General features: G+C 37.8%; 1 protein-coding gene across 2 annotated transcripts in view; it reads right to left on the bottom strand.

Annotated features, from left to right (window-relative positions):
* The window catches only part of TRIM54 (tripartite motif containing 54), a 1123771-nt gene that overhangs the window by 253465 nt on the left and 842367 nt on the right, over positions 1–27939 (bottom strand). For both annotated transcript variants that reach the window (XM_044075469.1, XM_044075470.1), the window contains exon 6: positions 23593–23615. In XM_044075469.1, coding sequence (XP_043931404.1) covers positions 23593–23615 — 23 coding nt within the window. The remainder of the gene's footprint in view (positions 1–23592; positions 23616–27939) is intronic.

Genomic DNA, 27939 nt, shown 5'->3' with positions numbered 1-27939 from the left:
CTACTTTAGATCTTGATTTTGCTGTGATAATTATGCACTTCATAGGTTCATAGGTTGGTACTAGGCTATCGGCCCTAGGGCGTATACAAGCCTAGCCATAACAATTCCCTGGATATTTCTTCACACAATATTTACTTCTCTGGACCCCTGTCTAGCAGGGTGGCTGACATGATCCCCGGGGTGAATTTCCTATCTCCCATCCAATCATTAAGGTTCCTTTTGAAAAGGGCCAAGGAGGCGCTCTGCTTGACATGTATAGGCAGTCTATTCCAGAGTATGGGGAATCTCTGAGACAGGAACCTATCCCTCCAGCATGTTTTTTTCATTGTGATGACAAGGTTTAGATCCCTGGAGCGTGTGGCTCTGAGGGATTGGGATTTCTTTAAGTGGAGCATGTCCAACAGCTCAGGGTTTGACATGACCTTGTATGTTAAGCAGAGATCGCCTCTGAGTAGACGATATGTCACAGAGTATAGCTGGAGTTTTTTTAGACGGTCAGCATATGGCATCTGCTTTAGGCCTGTGATTCTTTTAGTGAGGTATTTCTGTGGCCTTTCCAGCTGTTGCAGATGTCTTGTGAAATACATACCAAACAAGACATTATACTCTATAATGGGTCTAATGAGGGATGAGTACAGTGGGACAATGACTTCCTTTTTTCTGGATGAAAAGCCCTTAGTGATGAGGTGTGCCACATAGAAGGATTTCCTGACTGTTGTGGTGATGTGGTTATTGAAAGTGAGACCACTGTCCACCTGTGTCCTTAAGTCTCTCATCACACTTTTGATGTTTAGTGTACTGCCACCTATGTAGTAATTCATGGGTACATGTTTTTTCCAAAGGAGATAACTATACATTTCTTGGCATTAAGCTTGAGCCCATGGCTCTGGCATTAGGCATCTGTTTCTGTAAGACCCTTTTGTAGAATATCCACATCATTTGGGGATTCAATAATGGCTCACAGTTTGTAGTCATCTGTGAACTTTGTTAGCCAGAGTCCCTTAGTGTTGGCCTGTACTTCAGAGAAGTAGATGCCAAACAAGAGTGGTCCTAGGACTGAATCCTGAGGTACTCCACTTGTCACTTGTCTGGAGCTGGATTTGGAGTTGGCTACTTTTACAGTCTGGGTTCTGTCAGTAAGCCAGTTGGCAACCAATCGAGTGATGTAGGGATTTATGCCCAGCTTAGTAAGTTTATCTATGATTCCAGAGTGGGGGATGGTGTAGAAGGCCTTGGCGAGGTCCAGATAGGCTGTGTGGACCGCCTTACCCTCGTGCACAGCTCTGGAGACTGATTCAAAGAAGTCAATCAGGTTCAGGAGACAAGATCGGCCCTTCACAAACCCAAACTGGGTGGAGTCCAGTTTTTGAAGTTTGCCAATGTCTTTGTTTATAAGTTCCATGATAATGCGTTCCATGCCCTTGAGGATCAGGCTCGTCAGACTGATGGGGCGGTAGTTCCCAGGATCCAAGGTGGATCCGCCCTTGTAGAGTGGGATAACTGTAGCTGTGCACCACTCAGTGGGCACAAAGTCTGAGGTGAGGCTATGATTAAACATGACACTTAGGTGAGGTGCTAGTTCATTTTGTAGTTCATGCAGTACACAGCCTGAGATGTCCTCTGGTCCCATGGATGCTGTATTTTTAGCTTTGGATAGTGTGGTTTCTACCTGTGTGGCTGTGATTACCGGAATTTGGCAATCTTTTAGTATTGAGATGGGCCCTTTAAGGGGTGAGAGGGGGGTGAAGTTGGCACTAAATTGATCTGCCAGGATATTGGCAATATCCTTGGGATCAGTATATTTAATGCCATTCCGTTGAAGCTCAGAGCAGATCTGAGCATTGCCATTTAGATTCTTGACATAACTATAGAATGCCTTGTGGTTGACTTTGGAATCTTTGGCAATTTTATTTTTGTAACTAGCTTTTGAGGATTTTATGAGGGATCTCAGCTTCTTACTGAGGCTGATGAGGGAGTTTTTTGCATCCTGGGATTTTCCTCTTTTCTGCAACAGTTTCTTCCTTCTGTTGTATAGTTTGTTTATAGCAGGGGACCACCAGATTGGCTTCCTTTTTTTGGAGGAGAGCATCTTGGTTCTATTTGGGATGGCACAATTCATGCATGAGTGGATGTGCTCATACAGTGCCTTAGCGTAAGATTCTGCAGTTGAACTTTCAGATCCCGACTGCATGGGTGTCATGAAGTTTGTCACTTCTGACTTCAGTAGCATGAAGTTGGCTTTGAAGAAGTTTTTTAAGGAGGTTTCCTTACTGGGGGGTGGGGGTGGGATGTGGATGTCAAGGGTGATTTGTTTATGACCAATGAGAGGGTGACCACTGGTGTGGAGCATCTATCTCCCATGTTGGTAATGACCAGGTCTAGGATATTGGAGCCCCTGGTGGGACAATGGATTAGTTGATCCAGGGCATTGGAATTTATGAATTCCAAGAACCGTTGGAAAAAGGAGTTGGTACCTGAGTAGTTTTCCCAGTTAATGGCAGGGTAGTTGAAATCACCCAGTATTAGGGTGTTGGTTGTATCTTATTATTTTCCATTATGTTTAGAAAGGTGTAGTGAGAATCTTGGGGCATGGTGGGAAATCTGTAGCAAGCTACAATTTGGATTGCAGTCTTACCTAGTGTTAGTTGCACCTGGAGAATTTCAGATGCATTGTGTTGAGCAACTAGCCTGAAGGTGTGAATATCCTTGGTGAATATGGACACTACTCCACCTTTACTGTTTCAGTCTTGGTTTTGTGGCCGAAAAGTGTGGTAAGAGTTGTAGCCTGGTATTGCACGGGTGCTCTCTGGAGCCTTGAACCAAGTCACAGTTACTGCACAGATATTGATGTTCTCCATTCTTAGGAGTGCCTCGAGAGAGTGCATTTTGAGGTTTAGACTTCTAGCATTGAGTAGCATTACCTTCAGATTTTGCATGCTTGTATCTGTTACGGTGGTGGTTTTGTCCTTTGAACCTTGCCTAGAAAAGGCACTATAGGGGTAGCAGGAGCTTTAGGCAGTAACCTGAATCCCAGGGGTGACAGGTGCAGACCATCTCTGGCAAAGCATCATGGTTTGTCGATCATGTCTTCCCAGGAAGACAGATACTGGATCCCCTTTGAATGACACCAGAAGCCTAGCCAATTGTTGAAGTCAATCATTTTGTCCTTATACTGTGGTATCATTCTGGGCGAAGGCAGGATGCTACTCAGGGAAGGGTCATACCTGCCTGGGCCACATGAACCGAGACCTCTTCCATGTCTCTTTTCATGTAGTCCAGGGAGGTACGTCTCAAGTCATTCACTCCCACATGGACAATGACAGAGTCGTATTTGTACTTGTTGTGGAGTGACTTGAGTGCATGCATTATGTGGTGGATTCTGGCACCCGACAGGCAGCTAACTGTAATTTTCTCCTTGTTCAGCCTGGTGAGTGGGACATCAGTGTGCCTGACTATAGAGTCACATATGACTAAAGTGTTAAGTACATTGTCTTGCCTTAGGAGCTGTTGTTGGGTGGCACACTGGTGTTGTGAGGTATGTGTCACTTTGGTTGTGACTGGTGTTTGTTTGCGTTTCAGCTTCGGAGGTCCTTGTTGCTTGAACAAGTTAATGTTAAGGGCCTCCGCATATGTGGGGTTTAGTGTTGCTATGCGTGGGTGTTGATGGTATGGGTTTTGAAGGGCTATGAGTTGCTTGAGGTGTAGTGCAGGTGTTAATCTTCTCCTCTTGACTGTCTAGCATAATCTTGGCCGGAGAGAGCTTTGCTTCAAGTTTGGCTATGTAAGTGCATCTCTCGCAGGTTGTAGTGTTGGGTGCTAGGAGGAGAGGGTTGTCTGTGTACATGAGGCAGTTGCCGCATTGCCCCAATATGCCCAGATTCACCAGGTGGACAGGAGAAATCACCGGAAGCTGACCCTTGGACATGCCTGTTTAGGTGCTTTTTTTGTCAAGTATAAGAGCTGTTTTCCCTTACCTTTGCAAGGTACTTTGCAGTTATAGGCTGTTTAGTGCCTATGTTAATTTTTTCCTTAATGACAAGGAGAGTTGAGTGCTTGTATCAGTTTCAGACTTCCTAGTGCTTTCCAGCAGGTTCTAGAGCAAGTGCTAGTCACAGGAGTTCAGATTTTAGTGCTACTACTGAGAAATCAGCTAGTTCTAAGGGAAAATTTGAGGAGCAGACTTTCTGGCACCTGGAATAGTTTAACTTAAATTTCATTAAGGCTTTTGACAGCCTGCCATATGATGGAATAATAGAGTGTTTACAGAATTAAGTGGATGAGTCCACAACTTGTTGGCTTATAGAAAACAAATAGTCCTTCTTTTAGGTGTCACTTCTGATTGGGTTCTCTATGAGCCCAATTCTTTTCATCATTTTTGATCATTTTACAAACTTCTATTACTCATTTGGGTGTGTAAATATGCAAATTACATGAAAAATGGCTTAGTCGTTATTACCAATGCTTATATTGATGCACAATGAACTTTAAAAATAAATTAGTGGCTGGTTAACAAGATGAGTCTAAATTTAAGCACTCAGAAATGCAAAGTGATGAGGCTTGGACTAGTAAGAACAAAGTTATATCTTTTAATTAATACAATAACAGAAAAAGTATTATGAAAGACTTATGGATTCGTGTAAAGGGCAGGTTAGCATTTCATGGAAATGTATTATTAGTTAAAGGGTACTGCAGAACATGTGGTTAATATTTAAAACAATGTCTACTACAGATACACATTAAAAGAATAGATATATTGGCCATCTTGGAACACAGAATTCAGTTTTGTGTATACAGCAAATGTGAGTTAAATCGATTTGAACAATTACAGAGAAGATTCACCAGGAGGATTCCAGTTTATAAAAGTGTGGATTATAAATATTGAGACTAAAGTTCTTGTAATTGCACTGAGTCAACTATAAACGTGTTGAGGATAGACTGTGTTATAAAGCATTTATTAATCCCACTTTGATTTTACTATTTGGTTTTGAGAATCTCAATGTGAAAGAACCCTAAGGGATAGTACTATATGCTTTACACAAGCTTTCTGCAAAAAAGAGCAGAAACATTTTAAATCCATCTATTTCTGTTCTGTGGAAAAAGCTCACCTTATATATCAGAAGCTATAAAATCTTGCCCCGGGATTCAATAAAGCCTGCACTATGTGTACACTTATGTAGACTGTTCTGAGTGAACAGACAACACAGACGTTACTCACGCCTTCTTCCTCCTAATTTTAGTTTTCCTACTGAAATTCTTGCAATTTTAAATATTGGCAGGGATTCATAAAGGTTATCGCAAATTATAGACTACATGTACACTTAGTGTAATCTTTCAGAGTGACTAGAAAGCACAAAAATTGTGATAATAATTTTATTGAATATATATCGTGTACACTTAGTGTAGGCTTTATTCAATCTGGCCCTTGATTATTTCAAAGCTATCCTGAACTCTTGGGTTGCCAGTAAGGTCTAGATAATGGGCAAAATGTACAAAAATATCTTATTATAGAACAATCGTTCTACAACAGGGTATTAATTTGTAGGGATTGCAGAGTAAAACCAAGTTTACCACTTCATGAAAGTATATTAAGTTGACATAAAGTACAGATTTAAAAAAAAAAGCAGGATTCTGGCCAAATTTCCCCTAGTCAGCACAAATAACACCTCTGGCTTAACAAATGAACCAGGTCCTTCAAACGTTGACTTGTTTAGGAAATAAAAACTTTTACCACAACGAACAGCAAGTAGCAAGCAGACTCGTAGCAGATTACAATCAGTTTAATGCAATCAACGATACTTAGCGCTTTCACCCCTACACATCAGGGTATCATCAGAGTATGCATAGTTAATTTAGTACACTCTTTAAATACCTTAAACTCTTGTTAATTAACCAATCACAATAAATCTGTTAAATATACGTATATTCTTAAAAAATATATTTTTCTCTAAAAAAATATGTACACATATGTTTTAAAAGCCTACTCTAATGTGCTTAATGTAATACATTTATTAACATCCAAAACATCTAGTAAATGCATAAAATAATATACAATAAAAAACACAAAAAATAAAAAATAAAAAATAGAAAGTACATGAAATCATACCAAAACGTCTCATAAATTCACTATAATAATACTGCCTGTAACCAAAATTGATTTATTTTATTACTAATAATTATTTAAGTAATTTTTGGACTTAAAAATGTTATTATAATTAAAATTGTATTAATTTATATTTCAGAAATTTCTAATATACTCAATTAAACCACTATATTAATAAATGTGTATACAACAAAATGTATGTATACAATATAAATATATCTGTATCACAAATGTTATAGTAGGTCACCAATAAAACTTGTTATTTCTGCATCATATGAAGTGAGATTTGTATTTTAAAATACTAATTATGGAGATTTATTTATAAAAATTATAAAAATTCAAAAATGAGTAAATGTGGATTTTGTAGAACATGTAAGTTTATAAATGATGGCCCATATGTTGAAGTACAAAACTACGGTAGGTCCATTAGGTGTCCCGGTTTATGTAATTGCAATACAAGAATGGTTGTTTATTTGGCCTCTTGTTTATCATGTCAAGCATATTATATAGGGAAAACTATCAGGAGATTAAGAGACCGTATTATGGAACACAACAGGGATATCAAGAACAAAAAATGTACTAATTCACTATACAATCATAGTATTAAATGTAAAGATTTTAAGAGGTTTATTTTTTTCATTATAGACAAGGTTCCACATAACTTTGGTAAAGGTGGTGACGATAAAACTTTTTTAGAGGTTAAAGAATGCTTATGGCAGTTAAGATTAAATGCCAATCAATTACCGGGTATTAATGAACAAATCTCCATAATTAGTATTTTAAAATACAAATCTCACTTCATATGACGTAGAAATAACAAGTTTTATTGGTGACCTACTATAACATTTGTGATACAGATATATTTATATTGTATACATACATTTTGTTGTATACACATTTATTAATATAGTGGTTTAATTGAGTATATTAGAAATTTCTGAAATATAAATTAATACAATTTTAATTATAATAACATTTTTAAGTCCAAAAATTACTTAAATAATTATTAGTAATAAAATAAATCAATTTTGGTTACAGGCAGTATTATTATAGTGAATTTATGAGACGTTTTGGTATGATTTCATGTACTTTCTATTTTTTATTTTTTATTTTTTGTGTTTTTTATTGTATATTATTTTATGCATTTACTAGATGTTTTGGATGTTAATAAATGTATTACATTAAGCACATTAGAGTAGGATTTTAAAACATATGTGTACATTTTTTTTAGAGAAAAATATATATTTTTAAGAATATACGTATATTTAACAGATTTATTGTGATTGGTTAATTAACAAGAGTTTAAGGTATTTAAAGAGTGTACTAAATTAACTATGCATACTCTGATGATACCCCGATATGTAGGGGTGAAAGCGCTAAGTATCGTTGATTGCATTAAACTGATTGTAATCTGCTACGAGTCTGCTTGCTACTTGCTGTTCGTTGTGGTAAAAGGTTTTATTTCCTAAACAAGTCAACGTTTGAAGGTCCTGGTTCATTTGTTTTACTAGTTTTGAGTTGTTCATACGTAACACCTCTGGCTTCCCTTGAAAGGAGGCCACTAACCCGGTCAACAAAAGCTAGAGATAGATAGCTAGATAGCTACATAGCTATCTAGCTTGCTAGATACATAGATAGATAGATAGATAGATAGATAGATAGATAGATAGATAGATAACACATAATCTACATAAACTTAAGTAGGTTGTGTCTCTGAGTAGTGATAGATTTCTTGTATCATAAATATGTACAAAAATTTATGATAGTGTCCCTAAGTTTGTTATCTACAAAACTGGCATTTCTGAAATAACGAAAGTTCAATGGCGAGGCCCAGGCCTGTTTCAAATTAGTCTCAAGTACATCTGATAATGTTCTGCGGTTAAAAGGTTAAGTATTTATTACTGAATGCACAAGGATAATAGGCAATAGACTTTTTTGTGAAGAAAAATTGTTCTTTTCTGCCAGAAATGTTTGCTAAAGATCAAAACAAGTGTCTTTAGTGACTCTTCTGTCATTTTTTGTCATAGTTCCATGTTGGAAATGTCTTTCAATTAATTGCTCTTTTGTGAGAAAAAAAGTTACTTTGTGTTCAAAACATGTTGCTAGGGGATAGGACTTGCTGCTTTGGGGGGTTTTCATTAAAACTTCTTTACCCTCAAAACTTATTTTCTTGTCAGGATGTTTTATCAACTCTCCTAAGTTCTGTTATCTGCTTGTCAGACACCTTTTTCGATACCTCTAACATTACACATTTTATTATGTGCTATATCTTGTAAGGAAACTATGTATTTTCTGTCAAAAAGATTTTTTATTGACTGAGGATAGTGTATTTGGTGGTTGCTACTGAGAAATTTTGCTTCATAACTTACCTTTTCAGTCAAGAGAAAAGACCGACTTTTAGGATCCGCCAGCTACTTTTCAGAAAGCTTTTTTGATAGACAGATAGTCTTGGATCTCTGTGGGGAATCCTTGCCATTTTTCATTTTTTTTCTGAGGAAAAGTGTTAGTTTTCTGTCAAAAATTATCAGGGACTTGGACAAGTGTGTTTAATGGTTGTCACTAAATAAATTTTACCGCAAAACTTAACTTGGTAAGGCCAACTTTTAAAAGCTCCTCTACCAATTTGCAAGGCACCTTTCACAGCAAAGACACGGACCTGGGTCCTAGTAAATTGATTGTTCCCTCCAAAAGCTGGAAGAAGAGAAAAGTTATCCAGGAAGCTTCAGTCTTGACTCTGATTCTCCCATCCCCCCAGCCACTGATGTGTGAGAAAGAAATGAGCAGTCCAAGAAACAACCGGTGGCTGTGGCCATCTGTTATTTGTCAGACTTCTCATATATTTCTTGTGGTCCTCCTGGTATTGCTCCTTGGGAAGCCATTAAGGACAAGGAGGTATATCCTCTGCATCCTTTTTGTTACCCTTTTTAGGTAAGCGAGATCCACTCTTGCTGGCATTGGAGAAGGGACCTGGTGAAGGTGTTTCTTTAAGCCACTCTGAGAAGTTTTATTCTCAGGGAAGGTACTGTACTTCAAGTGGCTCTTTATTGGGAGGAGTTCTCCTAGAAACAGGAAACATAAAGTAATTTGCCAAATATTTATTTAAAGCCTTTCAGTCTTTACATGCTGAGTTTCCACCCCTTTAAAATGGAAAATATTTTCCTCTCTCGGATTCTTATACCCAGTCTGTGGGACATGATTTAGACAGACTGTGTTTCCCAAATTCTCACTCCATGGGATGGGAAGTCTGAATTGAGGGAAGTTATTCTTCAGATTCTTCAGCCTGGATTCCAGGTGAACATAGAGAAATCTTTTATTCCCTCTCACAGGATAATGTTTCTAGGATGTCTACTGGGCACATTCCTAATAATGACTTTTCTTTCTCACCTGGAATGCTACAGGGAGCAGTCTCTGATTTAGGCATCTGCAGGGAATATCTCAGAATTCTAGATTTCATGGCCTCTACTATTCTCATGATTCCTCTGGCCAGAACTCACATGAGAAAAATTCATCGGTTCAGTTTGGACCCAACATAAGCACCCCCTTTCATTTCAGATTCCAGTGTTGAGGTTTGTGGAAAAAGGAGTTACTCTGGTGGGTAAAACAGTTGTCACTTGTCCCTTCAAGCCCCTACACAGTCTGGAACCACAGGTGTTTCAGACTTTGCTTGGGGAGCTATGTCCAAGGGAGTGAAAGTTCAGGGCCTTTGGAGCAGGCAAGACAAATTAAAGCATTTAAATGTCAAAGAAAGGATAGCTTTAATAAATGCTCTCAAGTTTCTAAACCATCTTTGAACTCCAAGCCCTCTACTGGTAATCAGAGATAACACTGCAGTGATGTGATTCATACAAAAGCAGGGGTAAACCAGGTCCTACCCCCTCTGTAGACTAGCTATGGCAGCCTATGAAAAAAACAACTCAGCACAACCTGTCCCTCCAGACTAACTACATTGCATAAGAGCAAAACTGTATGGCAGATAAGCTGAGCAGGCCCAGGACAGACCTTAATGAATGGAAGTTGTGCCCTGCAGTCTTCCAGGAATTTGTTCATCTGTAGGAAACTCTAGTAGATTTCTTTGCCTCCAGTCAGAACAGACAGTTAAAAGATTCTTCTCCAGGACTCCTACTACTCTGGTCTGGAAGACAGATGCCTTTTCATTCCCATTGGTAGTAATGTTCCTGTAAACTTTTCTTCCCTTTTCTCTGATAACCAGGGTTCTTCTAAAGAGTCAGAAGGACACCTACGTGATACTTGTGGTGGCTCCCATTTGGTCCAGGCATCAATAGTTATCTTTTCTTTTGAAAATGGCCAGAGGCAATTACCACAAACTTCCTCACAGAATGAATTTACTTACATGGGACAGGAGTTATTTCATACATCCAACATTCAACTTCTTCCACTGACTGCCTGGTTGATGGAACTTTAGAAAAACTGTTACCAAAAAATCATATATGGGAAAGTGGAAAAGATTTTCCAGTTGATGCCAAAACAAGGACCAGGGCCCTTTTAAGGCTTATGCTCATTTTGTTCTGCAGTATTTGTGTGAGTGATTATCCTCTGGCTTTTCTTATTCTTCTAGCAAGATTCACATTTCAGCCATTTCTGCTTGTCTGCCCTAACATTTCTCACTTCTACCTGACCTAAAGTGAAACAGTTTTTGAAAGGGGTTTTACATATTCATCTACCTAGAAGTTAGGTGGCTCTTTCTTGAGGTCTTAATTTTGTACTGGAAAGCTTTCACTGTTTCTTTTAGAGCCAGATCACAAGGCCGATTTGTAGCTCTTAGCTTGTAAAAACAGAGTAAGCCATAGCTCTTCTGCAAGAACAGTATTTGAATTACAAGCTCTTGTGGTGAGTCATCCCTATGTCATCTTTCAAAAAGATTGGGTAACACTGAGAACAAACCCTTCCTTTATGCCTAAGGTTGTTTGAGGGTTTACTCTGAACTGGGCAATTCATCTCCCTGTTTCCTTTTCAGAACTTAAAACTAAGGGAGAAAGAATTTTGCACATTCTGAATGTCCAAAGGCAACCCAGATACAACACTGGCAGGATATCTGCTCAACTATTTATTTCCTATGAAATTAAGAAAGGGAGACAATCAATGTCAAAATAGACAATTTCTAAATGAATAATCTCACCATAAGAAGACACTTCCAGGCAAAGTCAGTTGGGACTGTTTATAAGCTTGGAAGCTTAAAAACAAACATCTCAACTATATTTTGCATCCAGAGAAGTACTTCCAAATGGCATTTAAAATATTGCACTTATCGTACTATTTAAATCAGTTTTGGTTGTGTCCTGTTGTGTTTGTTCTGTATCTGAAGTTTTCATGGTTGCACTGCTTTATAGTACAGTATTTTCAGTTGGGCTCTGTGCTCTGCCTAGGTGTTTAAATCATTTCTGAGTAGGCTTTCATTTTACTGCATTTTTACTATCTATAATCCACACACCCTTTTCTAGTGTGCTTTTATACTTGGAAGCTTTTGAGCTGCCTGCCCCTACACTATATCTGGACTTGGAAGCTCCTCCCAGTCTTATCTTATGTATACCTGGCCCTAGAAGCTCCTCCCCATCTTACCTTGTCTGCTTATCATAGTGGGTACTAAAAGCTGAAACCTTAGACTGTTAGTGTACTTAGAAATTGTGTGTGTGTATCTATCTATATATATATATATATATATATATATATATATATATATATATATATATATATATATATATATATACATATATATATATATATGTATGTATATGTATGTATCTGTGTGTGTGTGTGTGTGTGTGTGCGCGCGCGAGTATGTTTGTGTCTTCCTCATTGTTAGCTTGTCTGCTTTTGAATAGCCTTGTAATTACTTGTAGCTAGCTGTTAGATTTGTTTCTGTGTTTCTGGTACCTGTTCACTTTTGGCTAACTAAGTGTGTTTTTACATTAAGAAGACTTTGAATGCTATTCTTGTAGCGGTAGAAAGGTAGACTGGTCTGTCTGAGTTGGAAAACACATAGGGAGGCTTAAATTGAGAATTACTTGTTATACCTAGTTATTTGATTTGTTTCTGATACCTTTTCACTTTTGGTTAACAAAAGTGTATTTTACATTAAGAAGACTGGGCCTGCAAATCTAGTGGAAGGAGAAAGGTAGCTTGGTCCGTCTGAGTTGGGAAACACATTGGGGCTTAAAGTGACAATTATTTGTTGTAGGTTGGTACTTTTCACTTTTGGCTAAGAAAAGTTTGCTTTTACATTAAGAAGGCTGGGGCTGCAATTTTAATAGTGGAAGAAAGGTAGCCTTTCTGAGTTGGGAAGCACACAAGGAGGCTTAACATGAGATTGTTTCATTAGCTAGTGGGTTTTTAGGGACTTACTTGATTTGTGTTAATCTGCACTTGACAGATTCTTCTGCCGTGCTTTTTTACATTAAGAAATTCTGGGATGATCTGTCTTGAGGCAAATGGTGGTTACCTGGTCTGTTTGTGTTAAGAAACACTCCAAGGAGCTCAAAGTGTAGTTATTTATCAGCTGGAGAGCATAAGAGTTAGCTTTAAGCTTTTTCCTGTCTGCTACAAATTAGAGAAGTTTGTGTGGAGCAGCAGTTTTTAGCAATGCCCTGTATAGTAGCAAGTGCTTAGCTTTTAAAGTTTACATATAACAGTAGTATTTAGGATTGTAACCTAACACAGAAAGGCTTTGCTTACAGCAGCCAATTAGCAACAAGCAATAACCAACACTAATACCAGATGATAGCATTAACATCTAGCCACCACTCAGGTGGCCCCTGTAAAACCAAATCCCTAAACCATAATAGCCCAACCCTAATACAGGTCCAGACAACATGGCTATGCAATTTCCTAATGTCTGTGGGGCCAGCTTGGTAGATATGGGCATCCTGAGACAATACAGCAATTGTCTTACATACTCAGACAACTTTTTAATCATTAAAAATAAGCTAACACAGTATGTGAGAGATGTACATACATCAACTTCCTTGGAGGCAAAAATCTTGTTTATAAACAAGGTTGTCAAGAACAAACACACTACATCCTTCACACATGCCGCTCACCACACAGACAAATCTTCTTATGCTGAGGCACTTAAAAGAAACCTTACTAAATCTCAAAGCCCTCCTGATCCATCAAAAGGCAACACCAATCCTTAGGAATCACTAAAGCACACACCAAAAGCAAAACCTAAAACCACACACAAGCCTTCAACCATTGATCAACCAAGAACAAAGCCCATAAGGCAAGCAAACACTACCTAGTACTCTGGCCATAGGGGATTTTATTGTATGACATACAGATGCCCCTCTCACCAGGCTGGAGAAGGAGAAGATAACTGGAGTTAGGATTGCCAATATCACTTACTCACTTACTCAAGTCACTGCACCACAGGTACCAATATGATTTTATGATTGTCCATGTGGGTGTAAATCATCTGTGATGTACCTCACTGAACTGTATGAATAAAAGACATTATGCAAGTCTCTGAATATGTGTCACAGACAGGTACATGCCTTAAATTGAGCAGCATTCGGTTCCCTATTATGCTGTTACAGACGCAGGTTGTCGAATGCGTCTTTGTCGAACTGAAAAGTGCAAAAAGGCAAAATAGTGAAGTGGCTTTTCAGTAAATTCTTTCCTTGTGAAAGAATTTGTTTGGTTACTTTTGCTACTTTGCCTTTTTGGCACTGCAGTGCGATCTTGTAGTTGGTATATTTAAGTAGGGGGGTGTGTGGGGCACAACCCCCATGTCGGGGGTGTGGGGGGGCATAGCCCCCCACATTATGTAATGTTTTACAGTTTTGTTTTGTTTTTTGGAACAGCGCTGAGGTTCCAACGTTGTAAGCTTTTGCTTACATGGAGTTAATTATGTGTCATTCACTGTTCTGAGCATGCAATATCATAATATAGACCCCAGCATTCTATCTTCAACAAGGATGATGGTACAGTATGAACAAAAATGATTGATTTTAATATATGGCTGAGATTTTGGTGTCACTCCAGCGGGATCCAGTATCCATAAGCATGGGAGGACGTGGTTAACAGACCACATGGCTTTGCTATGAATAGTCTGCACCTGTAGCCCCCCCCCCCCGGATTTCAGATATTGCCTAACACTTTATCTATCCCCTTAGATCCATTTATAGACAATGTCAAAATGACAAAACTACCACCAACATAGCAAAAAGAAATTCAAAGCAACTTTAAGATGCTATTGCTCAATGTTAAGAACTTAAACAAGAAACTCTACACCATACAAGCTATCCTCACCGTGGAGAATGTGGACATCTGTACTGTTACAGAGACTTGGTTTTAAGCCAAATAAAGTACTCCAGCAGTGCAATGCTATAGGCTTTCCACACATTTTAGGTCAACAGCAGCACAGACATGGGCTAAAGGTGGAGGTCTTCCTCTACGTTAGCAACAAATACAACTCCAGCTTGGTTAAACAGGATGATGCCCTGTAGTTTATCCAAGTCCAACTCTCCATAGACAAGGTTCCTTACCATGTCCTGGCCAGCTACAGGTCACCCTCTATGACCCACAAAGCTACCAGCAGTTACCTAGACCTACTAGACATTCTTATCATACAACCAAATACCTTCTTCATGGGAGACTTTAACTACTCCTCTAGGGACTGAGAAATGTACACTGCCTCTAACTCACAGGTATGTTTCCTGGACTTTATCAACACAAACACCTTGGACCAGATAGTGCACACTCCAAACAGAGGATCAAACACAATGGACCTAGTACTCACCAACATGGGAGAGCATTGCACCATCCCCTGTGTCACAGCCTCATTGGTGAGGTCGGACCACAACTCTATTCCTTTTAAATAAAAATTAACCCAGAAAACCCAATTAAATCCATAACAGTTAGGAAGTCTGAATAAAGAGATCAAAGGTAGACTCAGGGGCTGCAGCTAACTGGTGTAGAATGTCAGGTGTAGCATATGACAGAAGAATGCCAAAGAACTTGAAAAGTAAGATATCCAAAATAGAGGTATAACCAGTGCTACTGTATAGTACAGAAACCTGGGCAGTAAAGCCAGAGCAGATAAGAAATCTAGAGGCAATGGAAATGAAGTGCCCGAGAAGGGTGGTAGGATGCACACTGTGGGACAGATGAAGACATGAGGACATAAGAGCAGAAGCCAAAGTAGATCCAACTGCAGAAAAGATCAAAGAAAACAGAGTACAGTGGTTTGCACACATGTGCAGAAAAGTAGAAGACAATCTGGTGAAGAATATTTGATTTATAGAAGACACACCAAGTAAGAAATTACTTCAATTCCAAAAACATCCAAGAAAACAAGGCAAAAGGAAGGAAAATAATCAAATTCCGGATGTATGAAATTCCATTTAATAATCCATACGTTCTGGTACCTCGGCAATTTGCCTTCAGTGGAACAATTTCAAATATATTACATCCTCCATATATAGTGACATCATTTAATTTATCACAATCAATTAACCTGCAATTACATTTTCTTAAAGCCCAAGCACATTAATTATCTATGAAACAAATACAACTTATATCAAATGAATTATAGTAAGTTAATAAACTGTAAGCTGAAAAACACATTAAATATACATATCAAAACACTATTATGCTCTATACTACTATTATATCAATCTATAATTTATACATTAAATATTTATTATTGAATGTTTATAAAGCACAATTATAAATACTAGCAGCTTTAGATAATATTGATATTCCTATGACCTACGGTAATAAAATTAAAAATATAAACAAAAAGGGAAAACCAAATAATGAATTATCAACCCATTCCAGCATCTAAATTCATCCCTCTAGGATATAAAGTATGATAATTGAAAATTAACTTATTTTCCAACCTATTTAGTTCATTTTTGAAATTTCTTCCTAATAAATGGGGTCTGGCCAAAACACTAAAGTTGAATCCGTCAGTTTCACCCTTATGTGCTGTGACAAAATGAGAAGCCACAGGGCTGTCCATATTTTTTCTCCTTATATCCCCCAAATGTTCTAAAACGCGAACCTTAACTTTTCTAGTTGTTTGTCCTATGTACCACATAGGTTCCACACAATTACATCCCAAAATGTACACTACCCCCAGGGTTGCCAGACGTCCCTATTTGGGCGGGACTGTCCCGAGATCAGCAGCCTGATCCCGAGTCCTGCCCTGCCGGTTTAAATCCCGGCCAGCCTCCGCTTTGTTTGTTTTTTTTTTGATTGTCCCGTATACCTGGCATACGGGCCAATCAAAAATTGCTAAACACGGAGCTACTTGTGTTGAATGCAGAACTGCAATGCATTAAACACGAGAAGCTCCGTATTTAGTGCAGAGGGGATAGAAACATTGCAAAACTATTTTATACTAAAATGTCATGGGTTTTATTTACTTTGACAAGTTACTTTTGTTTAAGCCATTACCTGATAAACTCATTTAAGTGAATGGACTCACACCGATAATTTTCTTAAGTTACTCAGAGGTTTAGTAACTTTATAGATAGCTGTATAGTTGTATAGGATAGTTGTATGAGTTTAAGTGTTGCAGTTTAAAGTCCTTTTTTGGTAAGTATAATAAGCTTGCCCTCATTTACTTAAAAGGATATATGAAGGCATAGCTTAAACAAAGGCACTTCAATTAAAGTGCTCAGGACTTTGCCATGTTGATAGAAAGCATTGTGATTTTTTTCTTTGTATTAAGGCTTCTTATCATGGTGAGGTAAAGACAATAACATTGCAGGTGGGCAGCCAGTACAACTCACTATACTCTTGTAAGCTGGACATAGCAAAACATGACTGACATAGGAGTAGAGAGGCAGTGTCATTACAAGACAACAGGTAGAAGGAAAGGTGATTTATGATGAGTCATGATGTGTAAAGGCTGAACCACAAGCTTCAAAAATAGCCATTAAAAGGATCCTGGTTCAGTTAAGTTAGTGGTGAGAGTGAGGTTGGAGGAATGCTAAAAGATTAGTTACACAAAAGTCAGCATGTTTGCAGACATGGGATGTGCTGACATGGAGAATGACTGGACGTGGGCTCTGACTGTAAAATGTATGGGCATGAGACTAAGTCACCAACAAAATCCATTAGGGGGATAAATGGAAGACAGGGGCAGACATAGGAATGACCTGATAGTTTTTTGGCTCATGTGTCACTTATTTCAGATGCCTCAAACTCTATCTAGCAGAGCTACTGAGTGAGCTCAGCTCTTTAATGTGGAACTCTGCTCCGCATTAAAGACCTTTTTTTTTTTTTTTTTGGTCTTCAGTTGCTGAAGACCTTTTTTTTTTTTTTTTGGTCTTCACTTGCCATTGTCCCTACCTGGGGTGCTGGAAATCTGGCAACCCTGACTACCCCTGAAGATGTACAATCAAATCTTTCAAAGGCTACGTATTTTCTACCATTGATTTTCTTCCCGTGCATATTACTAGCCTTTTCACAAATGGAACACTGTCCACATCTAAACATCCCTACATTCCCATCAAGAGAATGCACCAATTTCTTATTCAGTAGCGCTTTTAAAATTTATATCTACTATATGAAAAGATAACCGGTTTGGCAATAAATGCCCAATGGAAATATCATCACTAATTACATGCCACAACTGTTTGAAAATTTTTTCAATAATCTTTGAAAATTCTGAATATTTAGAAACGAAGAACATTTGTTCTCCATCATCAGCATTGCCTGAGCGTCTTTTCCTACAAACCCCTACATTTTTCTTTTTTTGTGTTAAACTATCATAAATTTTATGAAGTGAATCTTCAGCATAACCTCTAGACAACAATCTCTCAAAAACTTCACCTAACACTTCTTCCCACAAAGTAGGGTCAGATGTATTTCTACAAATTCTCTTAAACTCGCTTTCAGGTAAAGCCTTGATAAGGTGAGGGGGATGCATGCTGCTTGCATGCAAAAAATTGTTAACAGCTGTTGGTTTTTTAAAAGGCTTATACTGAACCAGGTTATCCCTTCCAACATAAAATTCAACATCCAAAAATGGCATATTACTCTTTGAAATTTCAAAACTAAATTTTAAACCATGCGAATTTTTGTCCAATTCATCCATGAACATTTTAAATAAAGAAGCTTCACCCTTGCAAACAAAAATCAAATCATCAATGTAACGTTTATAAAAAAACACATAGTTAACAAAAAAAGAGGTTTGAAACATAAATTCCTTCTCAAACTCACCCATATAAATTATGGCATAAGAGGGAGCAAAAGCTGCTCCCATGGCTGTCCCCTTAACCTGAAGAAAAAATCTTTCTTCCAAGTAAAGTAGTTATGAGTTAAACTATATTCCAGCAACAAAAGCAGGTAACCTGTTCATGGCCCTTCACGCATCATCGTTTGCATGGCCTGTAAACAAAAAACAAACAGCCAGCAACCAAAAAGTTGTGGAAATGAGGTTTATTGGGTCATAACTTCAAATAACAGACCGGTTTCGGCTTGGATTTCACCTAGCCTTCATCAGTGTAACACTTTTTGGTTGCTGGCTGTTCAGTTCATTTTGGCCGTGCAACACTCTCCGTGCAGGGGGATTGTTTTTGCATGGCCTGTAAACCCCATCTTTTATCAATGTTAGTATATAAAGCGCAAACATCCACCGTGGCCAAATAGTAATCTTCTTTCCATTCACTAGGCATAACGCCTTACATACTTCTTCAGTGTTTTTAACATGTGAAACTACCTTGGGTAAGTATTTTTTGAAATGAAAATCCAAAAATGTATTTACTTTTTCAACAAAAGATCCTATACCCAATATGATGGGTCTCCCTGGTGGGTTCACTACACTTTTATGGATTTTAGGTATGATGTAAATATATGGATGTCGTGAATCTGTATTTGTTAACTTTTTAACATCACTACCACTAAAAAATCCCAACCTTTCACCTCTTTCCAATAAATCATTTAATTAATCCTTACAAGAATGTAAAGGATTCCCATCTAATTTAACATAGGATTCTTCTCCTAAAATGGCCTCAACAATCTCTTCATATTTTTCAGTGTCCATTACCACCCAATTTCCACCTTTGTCCACTTGTCTCACAGTCACCTTATCTAACTTCATTCTAAAATCTTGTAAAGCCATCCATTCATTTTTGTTAACGTTAAATACTTTATTCTCTTTACAAAATGTTTTATATGACTTTTCAATACAAGAAATTAAAACCTGTTCAAACAAAGTAATGACCATGGAACATTTTGGAGGTGAAAAAGTACTATTACTAGGAAGGTTAGGTAATTCTATATGCCCATACCCTTCCCCAAAAGAATAGGCTGAGCTGCTGACATCAGACACACTATTATCACATACACTATCAGTATCATACACATGATTTTCACCATCAACATCATCATAAAACAAAAAACTTTCATCATAATCATAAATGCTCATATTCAACAAATCATTTTCCAAAACATGTTCTACTGTAGTCGTATGTAAAAGAGATTTGCGATTAGAAAAGTATACCCTAAGGTATAATTTGCGAGTAAATTTCTTAACATCAGTTATAATATCAGCCAGGGAGGGAATTCTAGTAGGTACAAATTTAGTACCTTTTATCAAGACTTCATTCATCTCCCTACTAATACTAATTTTGGAAAGATTTAATACGGACAAGCCACCATAACAATCATTACCAGCAACGTCCTTCGTAGTGCTTTCATGTCGCACGATGTGACCCAATTGCAGTAAGTCCCAGTCATTGTCTTTAACATATTTTTTGTCCGTGTTATAATCAACCAAAGTCTCACAGGGAATTGCATTACCGGAAACATGAACAGTTTGATTTTGCTGCCATCTTTTAAAGACACAAACGGGACTTACTTGTAGTTTTTTTGAGCCATAGAAGTCGAGGCAGCAGAAACAGAAGCTGCCGAAAGGCCAGTTTTCCTTTGATTCCTTTTGGATCGTGTTTCTGCATACACACCCGATTTCTTTACATTCTGATCCCCTTTGCAGCTATCCGAACCTTCACCTGAACTCTCCACCACAATGTCCTCGAATGAAATGCTTTTGTGGCTTCCGCCTACTTCATTAGAGGAACATAACGAACCATTTTCACTTCCGGTGGTCCATCTACTGGAATTCCAATGGAAACGATGTCCCTTAAATGGCCAGTCATATATTTCATTTTTTTCATAGTCTTTGATATCCCTCTTAAGTTTGGACTTTTTTCGCTCCATGACCTCTCCTTCAAGTTTGGCAATTTTGATGAAGAATATTTGAGACAGACAGGAAGAAGGTATGAGAAAATGAGGGTGTTCAGCAAAGACGTAGGTGGATTGCATGAGAGAAGACCTGCAACAGTTAGGCATGAGTGTCCAAGAAGGCAGGAGTGTGGCATTGAATCGAGAGAGATGGCAACAGTTAACACGACACCCCAACGCCATGTAGAAAATGTGAAAACGGGGGGTGGATGATAATGATGAGTTAGGAAGTATTCCAACACAAACTACATCTTATTAAGCAACCATTTGTCAATAGTCATAGCTTCATAAAGCCTGAGAACACAGCTACCTATGCAGAATTATTCACAGAAACTCTCTACAAACATGTAAATGGCTGCACCGAGGCTGCAGTACCAGAAGTAAGCCCAAGTCAAACACCAAAAACAAACTCCACTGATGGAATCCTTACCTTAGCAGGCTATATAACAAAAGAAAAAAGTAATGATCAAAATCAGAAAGAACAACTCTCACAGAGACAAGAGCTCTCTGATTCAAATAAACAAGAAATTAAGTCCAACAAGGCCAGTTGTAAGGTCAGGATAGTCCCTTAGGCTAAGAACAATCAAAAGGCTTTCTTCAGCTATGAAGTTATGGAAGTAACACTCAGCAGTGTGCAGAAATGGTTGTAAATGGCACAACCTTCACTGACCAGGGAAACATAGTGAATCTACTGACTGATATATTTAGCTGTAATTTCACCCCCTCCCTTACTACTCTTTGTAAAAATCCCTTTTAGCATAACTCCCCCAACTATCAACAGGAAGCAGGTCATGGCGGCACTCATTAAGGCCAAAACGCTGCTTCATTTGGCCCTGAGAATATCCCCAGTTGCCTTATAAATAGCCTAAAACATAACCTAAAAGGATCACTTGAGGCACTGTTTGACTACAGTCTCAAAACAGGTTACTTGCCTGGAGAATGGAGGGCCGCAACAGTCATCCCTTTTTATAAGGGTGGACAAGCAATGAACTCTGGAGACTACAGACTCATCAGTCTGACAAATCTAATACACAAGCCATGGAATGAATTCACATGGAAATGATCAAGAAGGACACTGGCAACTTACAGACACTTCTAAGTATGGCTTTCTTAAAGGGAGGTCTTGCCTGCTCAATTTGGTACACTTCTTTGAGATGATCACCAATGCTATGGATGAGGGGAAAACTGTGCATACTGCCTAACTTGCCCTGGCCAAGGCATTTGATACAGTATCCCACTAAGGTATTGTTAACAAACTCTCAGAACTAGGCATAAAAGCCTACATAACTCATTGGATTGCAGACTGTCTCACAAACAAGACCCACGAAGTCAATATCGATGAGACCACTTCCACCAGGAGACAGGTCACAAGAGGACTACTCCAGGGCTCCATGTTGGGAACACTCCTGTTTGGCATCTACTTTTCAGATGTCAAGGCTAATATCAAAGACCCCTTGCTCACCAAGTTCACAGATGACTGTAACTTAGGAGCTATCATAGATTCCCCCCAAGAGGGTCTGACACAAACAAATGACTGATGCCAAAACAATGGATTAAAACTCAGCACAAAGAAATACATTATAATGTTCTTTGGGAAATCATCCACCCAAGCTAATTACTCCCTTGATAAAATGCCCTTAAGAGTTGACCCAGTAGTTAGGGATCTGGGAACATATGTAATCTGGCCTTCAACCAACATGTAGCTAAGATAGTAAGACAATTATTCTGTGTCACCTAACTCATAAGCAGGGGTATGGAAATCTCCAAGAATTTATAGTAGCACTATCCTCAGCCCTTATCCGACCCATCATTGCATATAATTCTCCCTTTGGCATGTACCTAACCAGCACTTGTAACAGTTGGAATGTCCTCAAAGGTTCCTCACCAGGAGATCTCTAGGTATGAATACCCTGTCCTACACATATTATCTTAAGGCCCTGTCTCTGTATTTAGTCTCCTACAGATTACTAACAGGCAATCTATCCTGACATATAAGACATCCTCTTGTCCAGCTCTGAGGGACCTCTTGCACATCAGCAAAACAAACAGCACCAGAAACAATAGATCCAATGGCCTGAACTTTGCCTATGACATGAGTAGAACATGCTGGAGTCAAAGGATCCCTTTCACTATTTAATAAGCTTCTTATCCACGTAAAGCAGAATTCATTCCTGACCCAATTCAGATGAAATCTTGATCATTGGATGGGATACTGTAAATTCACCCCTGGGCTGGTCCTCATGTCTCTGATGGACAGAGTTCAACAGTAAGTAAATTAATCCCCAACTAACATACCAACCACCCGCATAACACTTAGCTATCCCCTTACTAGCATATCCCACCATGTCGGCATAGGTACTCGGGAACAAAACCAGGTTGGGTTGCACGGCTTGGCTTATAAAGACCCTGGTAGTCATTAGCCTAATATAAAGTTTTAAACCTATGAGCCTACGAAGTCTGTCTGGTCTGGGTTCTGACTATATATGCTGCATTTTGGCGACCCCTAACCTGGAAAAGCCGAAAGACACAAACAAACAATAGTAGAAGCAGCAACTTTGTCATCATATCACGCCTCTACCACACACTCCAGCTAGACCTCTAGGTCTCTAGGTCCAGAGCAGGCTTTGTTAGGGCTATTCTCAAGAGGCTCTTGAACTAGGGTTGCCACCTACCCATTTTTTTTCTGGACTATCCAAAACTCAAACCAATTGTCTGGTAGTCCAAAAAACACAAACAGACTAAATCTCTAATTACACTATGCTTTGATTTAAGAAAAGCATCACTAAAGTGATGCAACTGTGTCAGAAATCAGGACAAGAGGATGTTCCTCCTCCCCCTGCTATACATGTGACATCACAAAATGGGTGGAAAGTGGGTGGGGTGATGGGAGGACACTTATTATTATGGTAAGTTTACTTACACAAGTATAGCCTTTTGTTTTTGTAATAACCTCATTCATCTTCATCATGATCATCAGCCCTCCAAGAAACAGAATCATTATCTTTGAGTGAATCCTGTTTTTAAAATGTTACCTTGTTTGTGTATACTAGGTAGTGCAGCTTCTGCTGTCTCTTCAAAAACATTATCGAGGCAATGTGTGTGCTGTGCTAAAGGTAACAATGACAGCAAGCTTATAGCATCAGTGTGGCATACAGCAGGAACTGACTTGCTACACACACAACACAACACATTTTAGCTGTGAAATGAAACTTAGGATTACGTTAGATAAAAATGTTTAAAACATTAAAGAAAATGAAACAATAATGTCCGCATCCACTTACTTTTTATTCATTTCCTTTGCATTCTAGAATAAAACAGAAAAAGGGAATATTAAAATGCATTGTGCAGCATTACAGTGATGATTTATTGGTAAATACAAGGATCTTCCATATCATATGCCTTAGCATTCCTTATAATACAAGCTCAACACTTAAAAGTAAGTATAGACCTGTCATCTTTTCATACATGATGCATTTTACATGGTACACATCAAACTGCATATATTAATTACTAACAAATGACAAACAGCAAGTAGTGACATGGCAGTTCTTAAATCTTTCAGCTGAACTAATGTATTCGTATTTGTTTAGAGCTATTCTATCATATATAATAAACTCTGACATTAAGTCATACCTGCTTACCAATTACAAAATGTTCAAGTAAAACACTGAAGCAGAAATGAAATCATTAATTTTCACAAATGTTAAACATACTTGTTCATCATGAACAATCCTGTGCAGTAAGCTTTGGCATTAATTACAAGTGTGTAAACATTTCAAAATGTTAAAACTAAGCCAAAGAAATACAATTACCAGTTTCAACACAGTTTACATTTTCATGCTCATATTCAATGTAAAAAAAGGGGAAAAAGCAGGAATTCAGCATTTTTGGCTACTATATTGTACAGCAAAACTATGTACTCAACATTTATGATTAAATGGGTAAAACTGCAGTTATTAATACTCTGCCCATTTTTAACAGACTATTCCAGGACATGACTCTTAGTGGGAGCTAATTAATAGTCTGGTTATAATGCCCTGCCATGGAATATTTAAGCAATAATCCATGACTGTGCGTGGGATTTACCCACAGTTGGTGTGGTTTGATCATGACAGTGAAGGCCGAGTGATGAAACAAAGCCAACCATGGGTAAATCCTGATATTCCCACAAACAGTCATGGATTACTGCTATTAATCAATTACATTATTAAAAAAAATGCTTACTGTTTTTAAATAATGAATTTATGTAAGGGCATTTCTGTCTTCTTCCATGTTGTTTCCATTATACTGATGTACTGCACATGCATACGGGACTTACATTTCCAACTTGCATAGTACATCAGTGCAGGAGAAGGGATGGAGAAAACAGAATCTGCATTGCTGTTTGTTTAGTTTTTTTTTATTTATGTTGTTAGAAAACAGGCATTTACAGAGACAGCACAACATATGAGGAAAATTGGGTATGTTTCTATTTTAGTTTTGCAGACTATCTGATTTTTCTCATATTTTTGAGTCCTCTGTAGCATACACCGATAGAAAAGGCTGGCTGTTCAACGGTACTTCTGCAGACAGACTTTTTTCTATTGGTATATGCTTGATTTACAATGGACTCCCTGGTTGGGCTGTCCAATCAGCTTGTTCATTTGTGAATAGCAATGAGCCTTTATTGCATAATGCTCATTATACAATAAAGGCTCATTACTATTCAGAAACAAGCACAGTGATTGGACAGCCCTTCTTTAGACCAAAAGGATACAGTATTTGTCTACCCTTTACAAACTGAAGTGCTGCTGTTTCTTAACATACAATAATTATTTTAAAACTATCTGCTTTGCCTATGTTTCTTTAAAAAATTGCAATATTGTTGCAATACGACTGCTTCATTTTGATTGTTTTATTGGCATTGCTTATGTGGCATGTATGTACGCATCTCTGCATTGTGTTCATGAATCCTTGGACCTGTCTCATCCTGGGAGAAATATCAAGGCCACTGATTATGAGATTCTCCATCTCTAGCCATTCAGACACAAGTCAGGGCCAGTAGATGTGCTAGGGTTACCTCCAGCCCAAGAAGGCATTCTACCCTGCACAAGGGGAAGAAAGCTTGTGAAACAATTTAGATTTTTTGAATACATTTTGCAGTTTACTCATTCATGGCTCTCAGCTGTCCCTGATTTTTTAAATATGTCTCCATTTTTTCTCATATTTTTGCTCTGTCCCCCACAAAATGTTTAATTTTTAGTTACATCACTGATAGTCAACCTAAAATGCCAGATTTGGAATTTCATAGTTCTCGTTTTTCAAAACATGCATGTTGATGCAACACCTGTTGTTCTATTACCTTTTTAAATGAAATGCAGTATTTTCTAAAATGTATTCCTATTTATTTTTTTACCTTTGGTTCATTATTTTGGGCTTTACCCCTCATTCCTGAGCAAAGAAGATGAGAACTATACACCCAAAACTTATGCTTTGTAGGTCAGAATATAAAACCACAGTAAGATAAAGCTCTAAAAAAATAGTTTTGCTGATTGAAGATGTCGATCCTGAATACAGAATCAGGTCATCCAAAGGCTTTTAAAGTAAAGTTGTGATGCCAAAGTAGAACAGCACAAATGGAATATGTAAAAAACCACGAACAGAGTGCAGGAAGCCAAGGAAAACTGATAAACTTCTGTAACTCCTTTTGAAGTCTTTTTAATGGATAAAACGAACTACACAGACCATCACATTAACGCAATTCCTACAACACAGTTCCTGAGCGTTTTCATCCAAACCAAATGGACTTCATCAGACATTGTTTAAACATTAAGTAGATCTATATATAGTAGTTTAGTTAACCCAATGACCAATGAATTTTGCTTTGAAGATTTAAATTAAGCAAATCAGAAAAACGGCCTCATTAATATTAAAATAAGATAAAATATAATACACATAGTCATTACCTTCAAAGATAAATATAAAAACCTATCCCAAATCTGTTACACAGAAATATACAATTGTTAAATTTAATGAATATTGTTAAAAAGGAAGACTGAAACATTATTTATTGTAGGAATTGCGTTAATGTGATGGTCTGTGTAGTTCGTTTTATCCATTAAAAACACTTCAAAAGGAGTTACAGAAGTTTATCAGTTTTTCTTTGGCTTCCTGCACTCTGTTCATGGTTTTTTGGTATTTTTTCGAGTGCATCCAGTGTTCTTTGCATTTCGTTCATTGTTCTGGGTCAAAGATAAACTTTTTGTAAAGGAGAGCGGAGAGTAATGAGTTCGGAGGGGCTGGAAGAGCTTGGCCAATCAAGGAAACTGATTGGCCAGTTGACCGAGCTCATAGACTTACTAACGCCCCTTTGCCACAAGATGTTAGTCAGCCAAGCTAAGTTTGGTGGAGAGGAAAATAGTTACGAAGGTGCACAGCAGTTCAACATTAGAAGTAAACGGAAAAGGGAGCTTATGGGCGACGAGGATGATGCCGGCGACTTTTCTAACAGTTCAGCGACTAACTTTAATCCTTTATCAACTCCAAACATTTTTTGTGCTGAATCTGAAGGGGCTGAGGTGAGAACTGAGCGCCAAGGAGTAGCAGTAGGGGCTCAACCTAAGAAGCCGACCTCCACAGGTTCAAGCACAGGTACTGTTTGTTCTAATAATACAAGCACTAAAGACTGGTTAAAAAGAAACGTGTTTGGTGTGGATGTACATATAGGCTCTGACAATATAGATGGAGAGTCTTATGTAGTTAAAATAGACAAACTAAAAGTTTTAATGACTAAGTTTAAAATTTTAAATATTGAAAATAGATACTTATTAGAGTGTTTGAAGAAGGAAATTGTCCCAAAAGGACTACGTATTTGCAAGTACCCTAATAATGTTATTTGTGGTTCCATTTTTCACAAGAACTTACTTAAAGTGTTTAACCAGTGTGGCCTGGATATAATTAAGTTAATTATTGAGGAAAATGAGAGGAAATTAACATGTTTAAGTAAGGAAATTGATGAGTTAGATGGAGTTATTAAGAATGATTTAATTCATGGTATAAAGGAAGAGAGACAACAATATTATAAAATCAGGCATGATATTGATGACAAATGTAAACAAGTCATGCAACGGAAATTAGGTAAATTACATAGGGACATTTCAGAGTATGAAAATGGGACTAATTACCCTGAACCCACCGTTCCTAAAAAGGACACTAATAATTTTTTTAACAATAGGAAATGGAACAAACCCAGTTATAGTCATACAGAGTTTATGAATGACTATCAATATGACCAAGATTTCCCTCCTTTAGTAAGGGAAACAGATGAAGAATATAGGCCTCACAATAATAAGGGAAATTTTTACAGGGGGGGGAAGAGGGAGGGGGAGGTTTTAATTAACATCCACTCTGCTAGTATTACTGATTTGGATGTTGACGTCAATAATATTAATATAACAGACAATGTTATATATACGTATAAAGATTTTTCCATATATAATTATGGTAATTTTGATATTAAAGAAAATCATTTTAATTTACTCAGTAAGGGATTCAAATTTATACCTAGCTGTAAGGGAGATACCACCACCACAATATTAGACACCAAGTTATTTATGAGAAAAATTAATCTGAGTGTGTTGGCAAAGAAT

The sequence above is a fragment of the Protopterus annectens genome, chromosome 6.part1, assembly GCF_019279795.1.
Source record: "Protopterus annectens isolate FY-2018-M chromosome 6.part1, PAN1.0, whole genome shotgun sequence".
NCBI classification, from domain to species: Eukaryota; Metazoa; Chordata; order Ceratodontiformes; family Protopteridae; genus Protopterus; species Protopterus annectens.
Note: the sequence above shows the minus strand (reverse complement) of the source record. Positions and strands in the feature narration are given on the sequence as shown.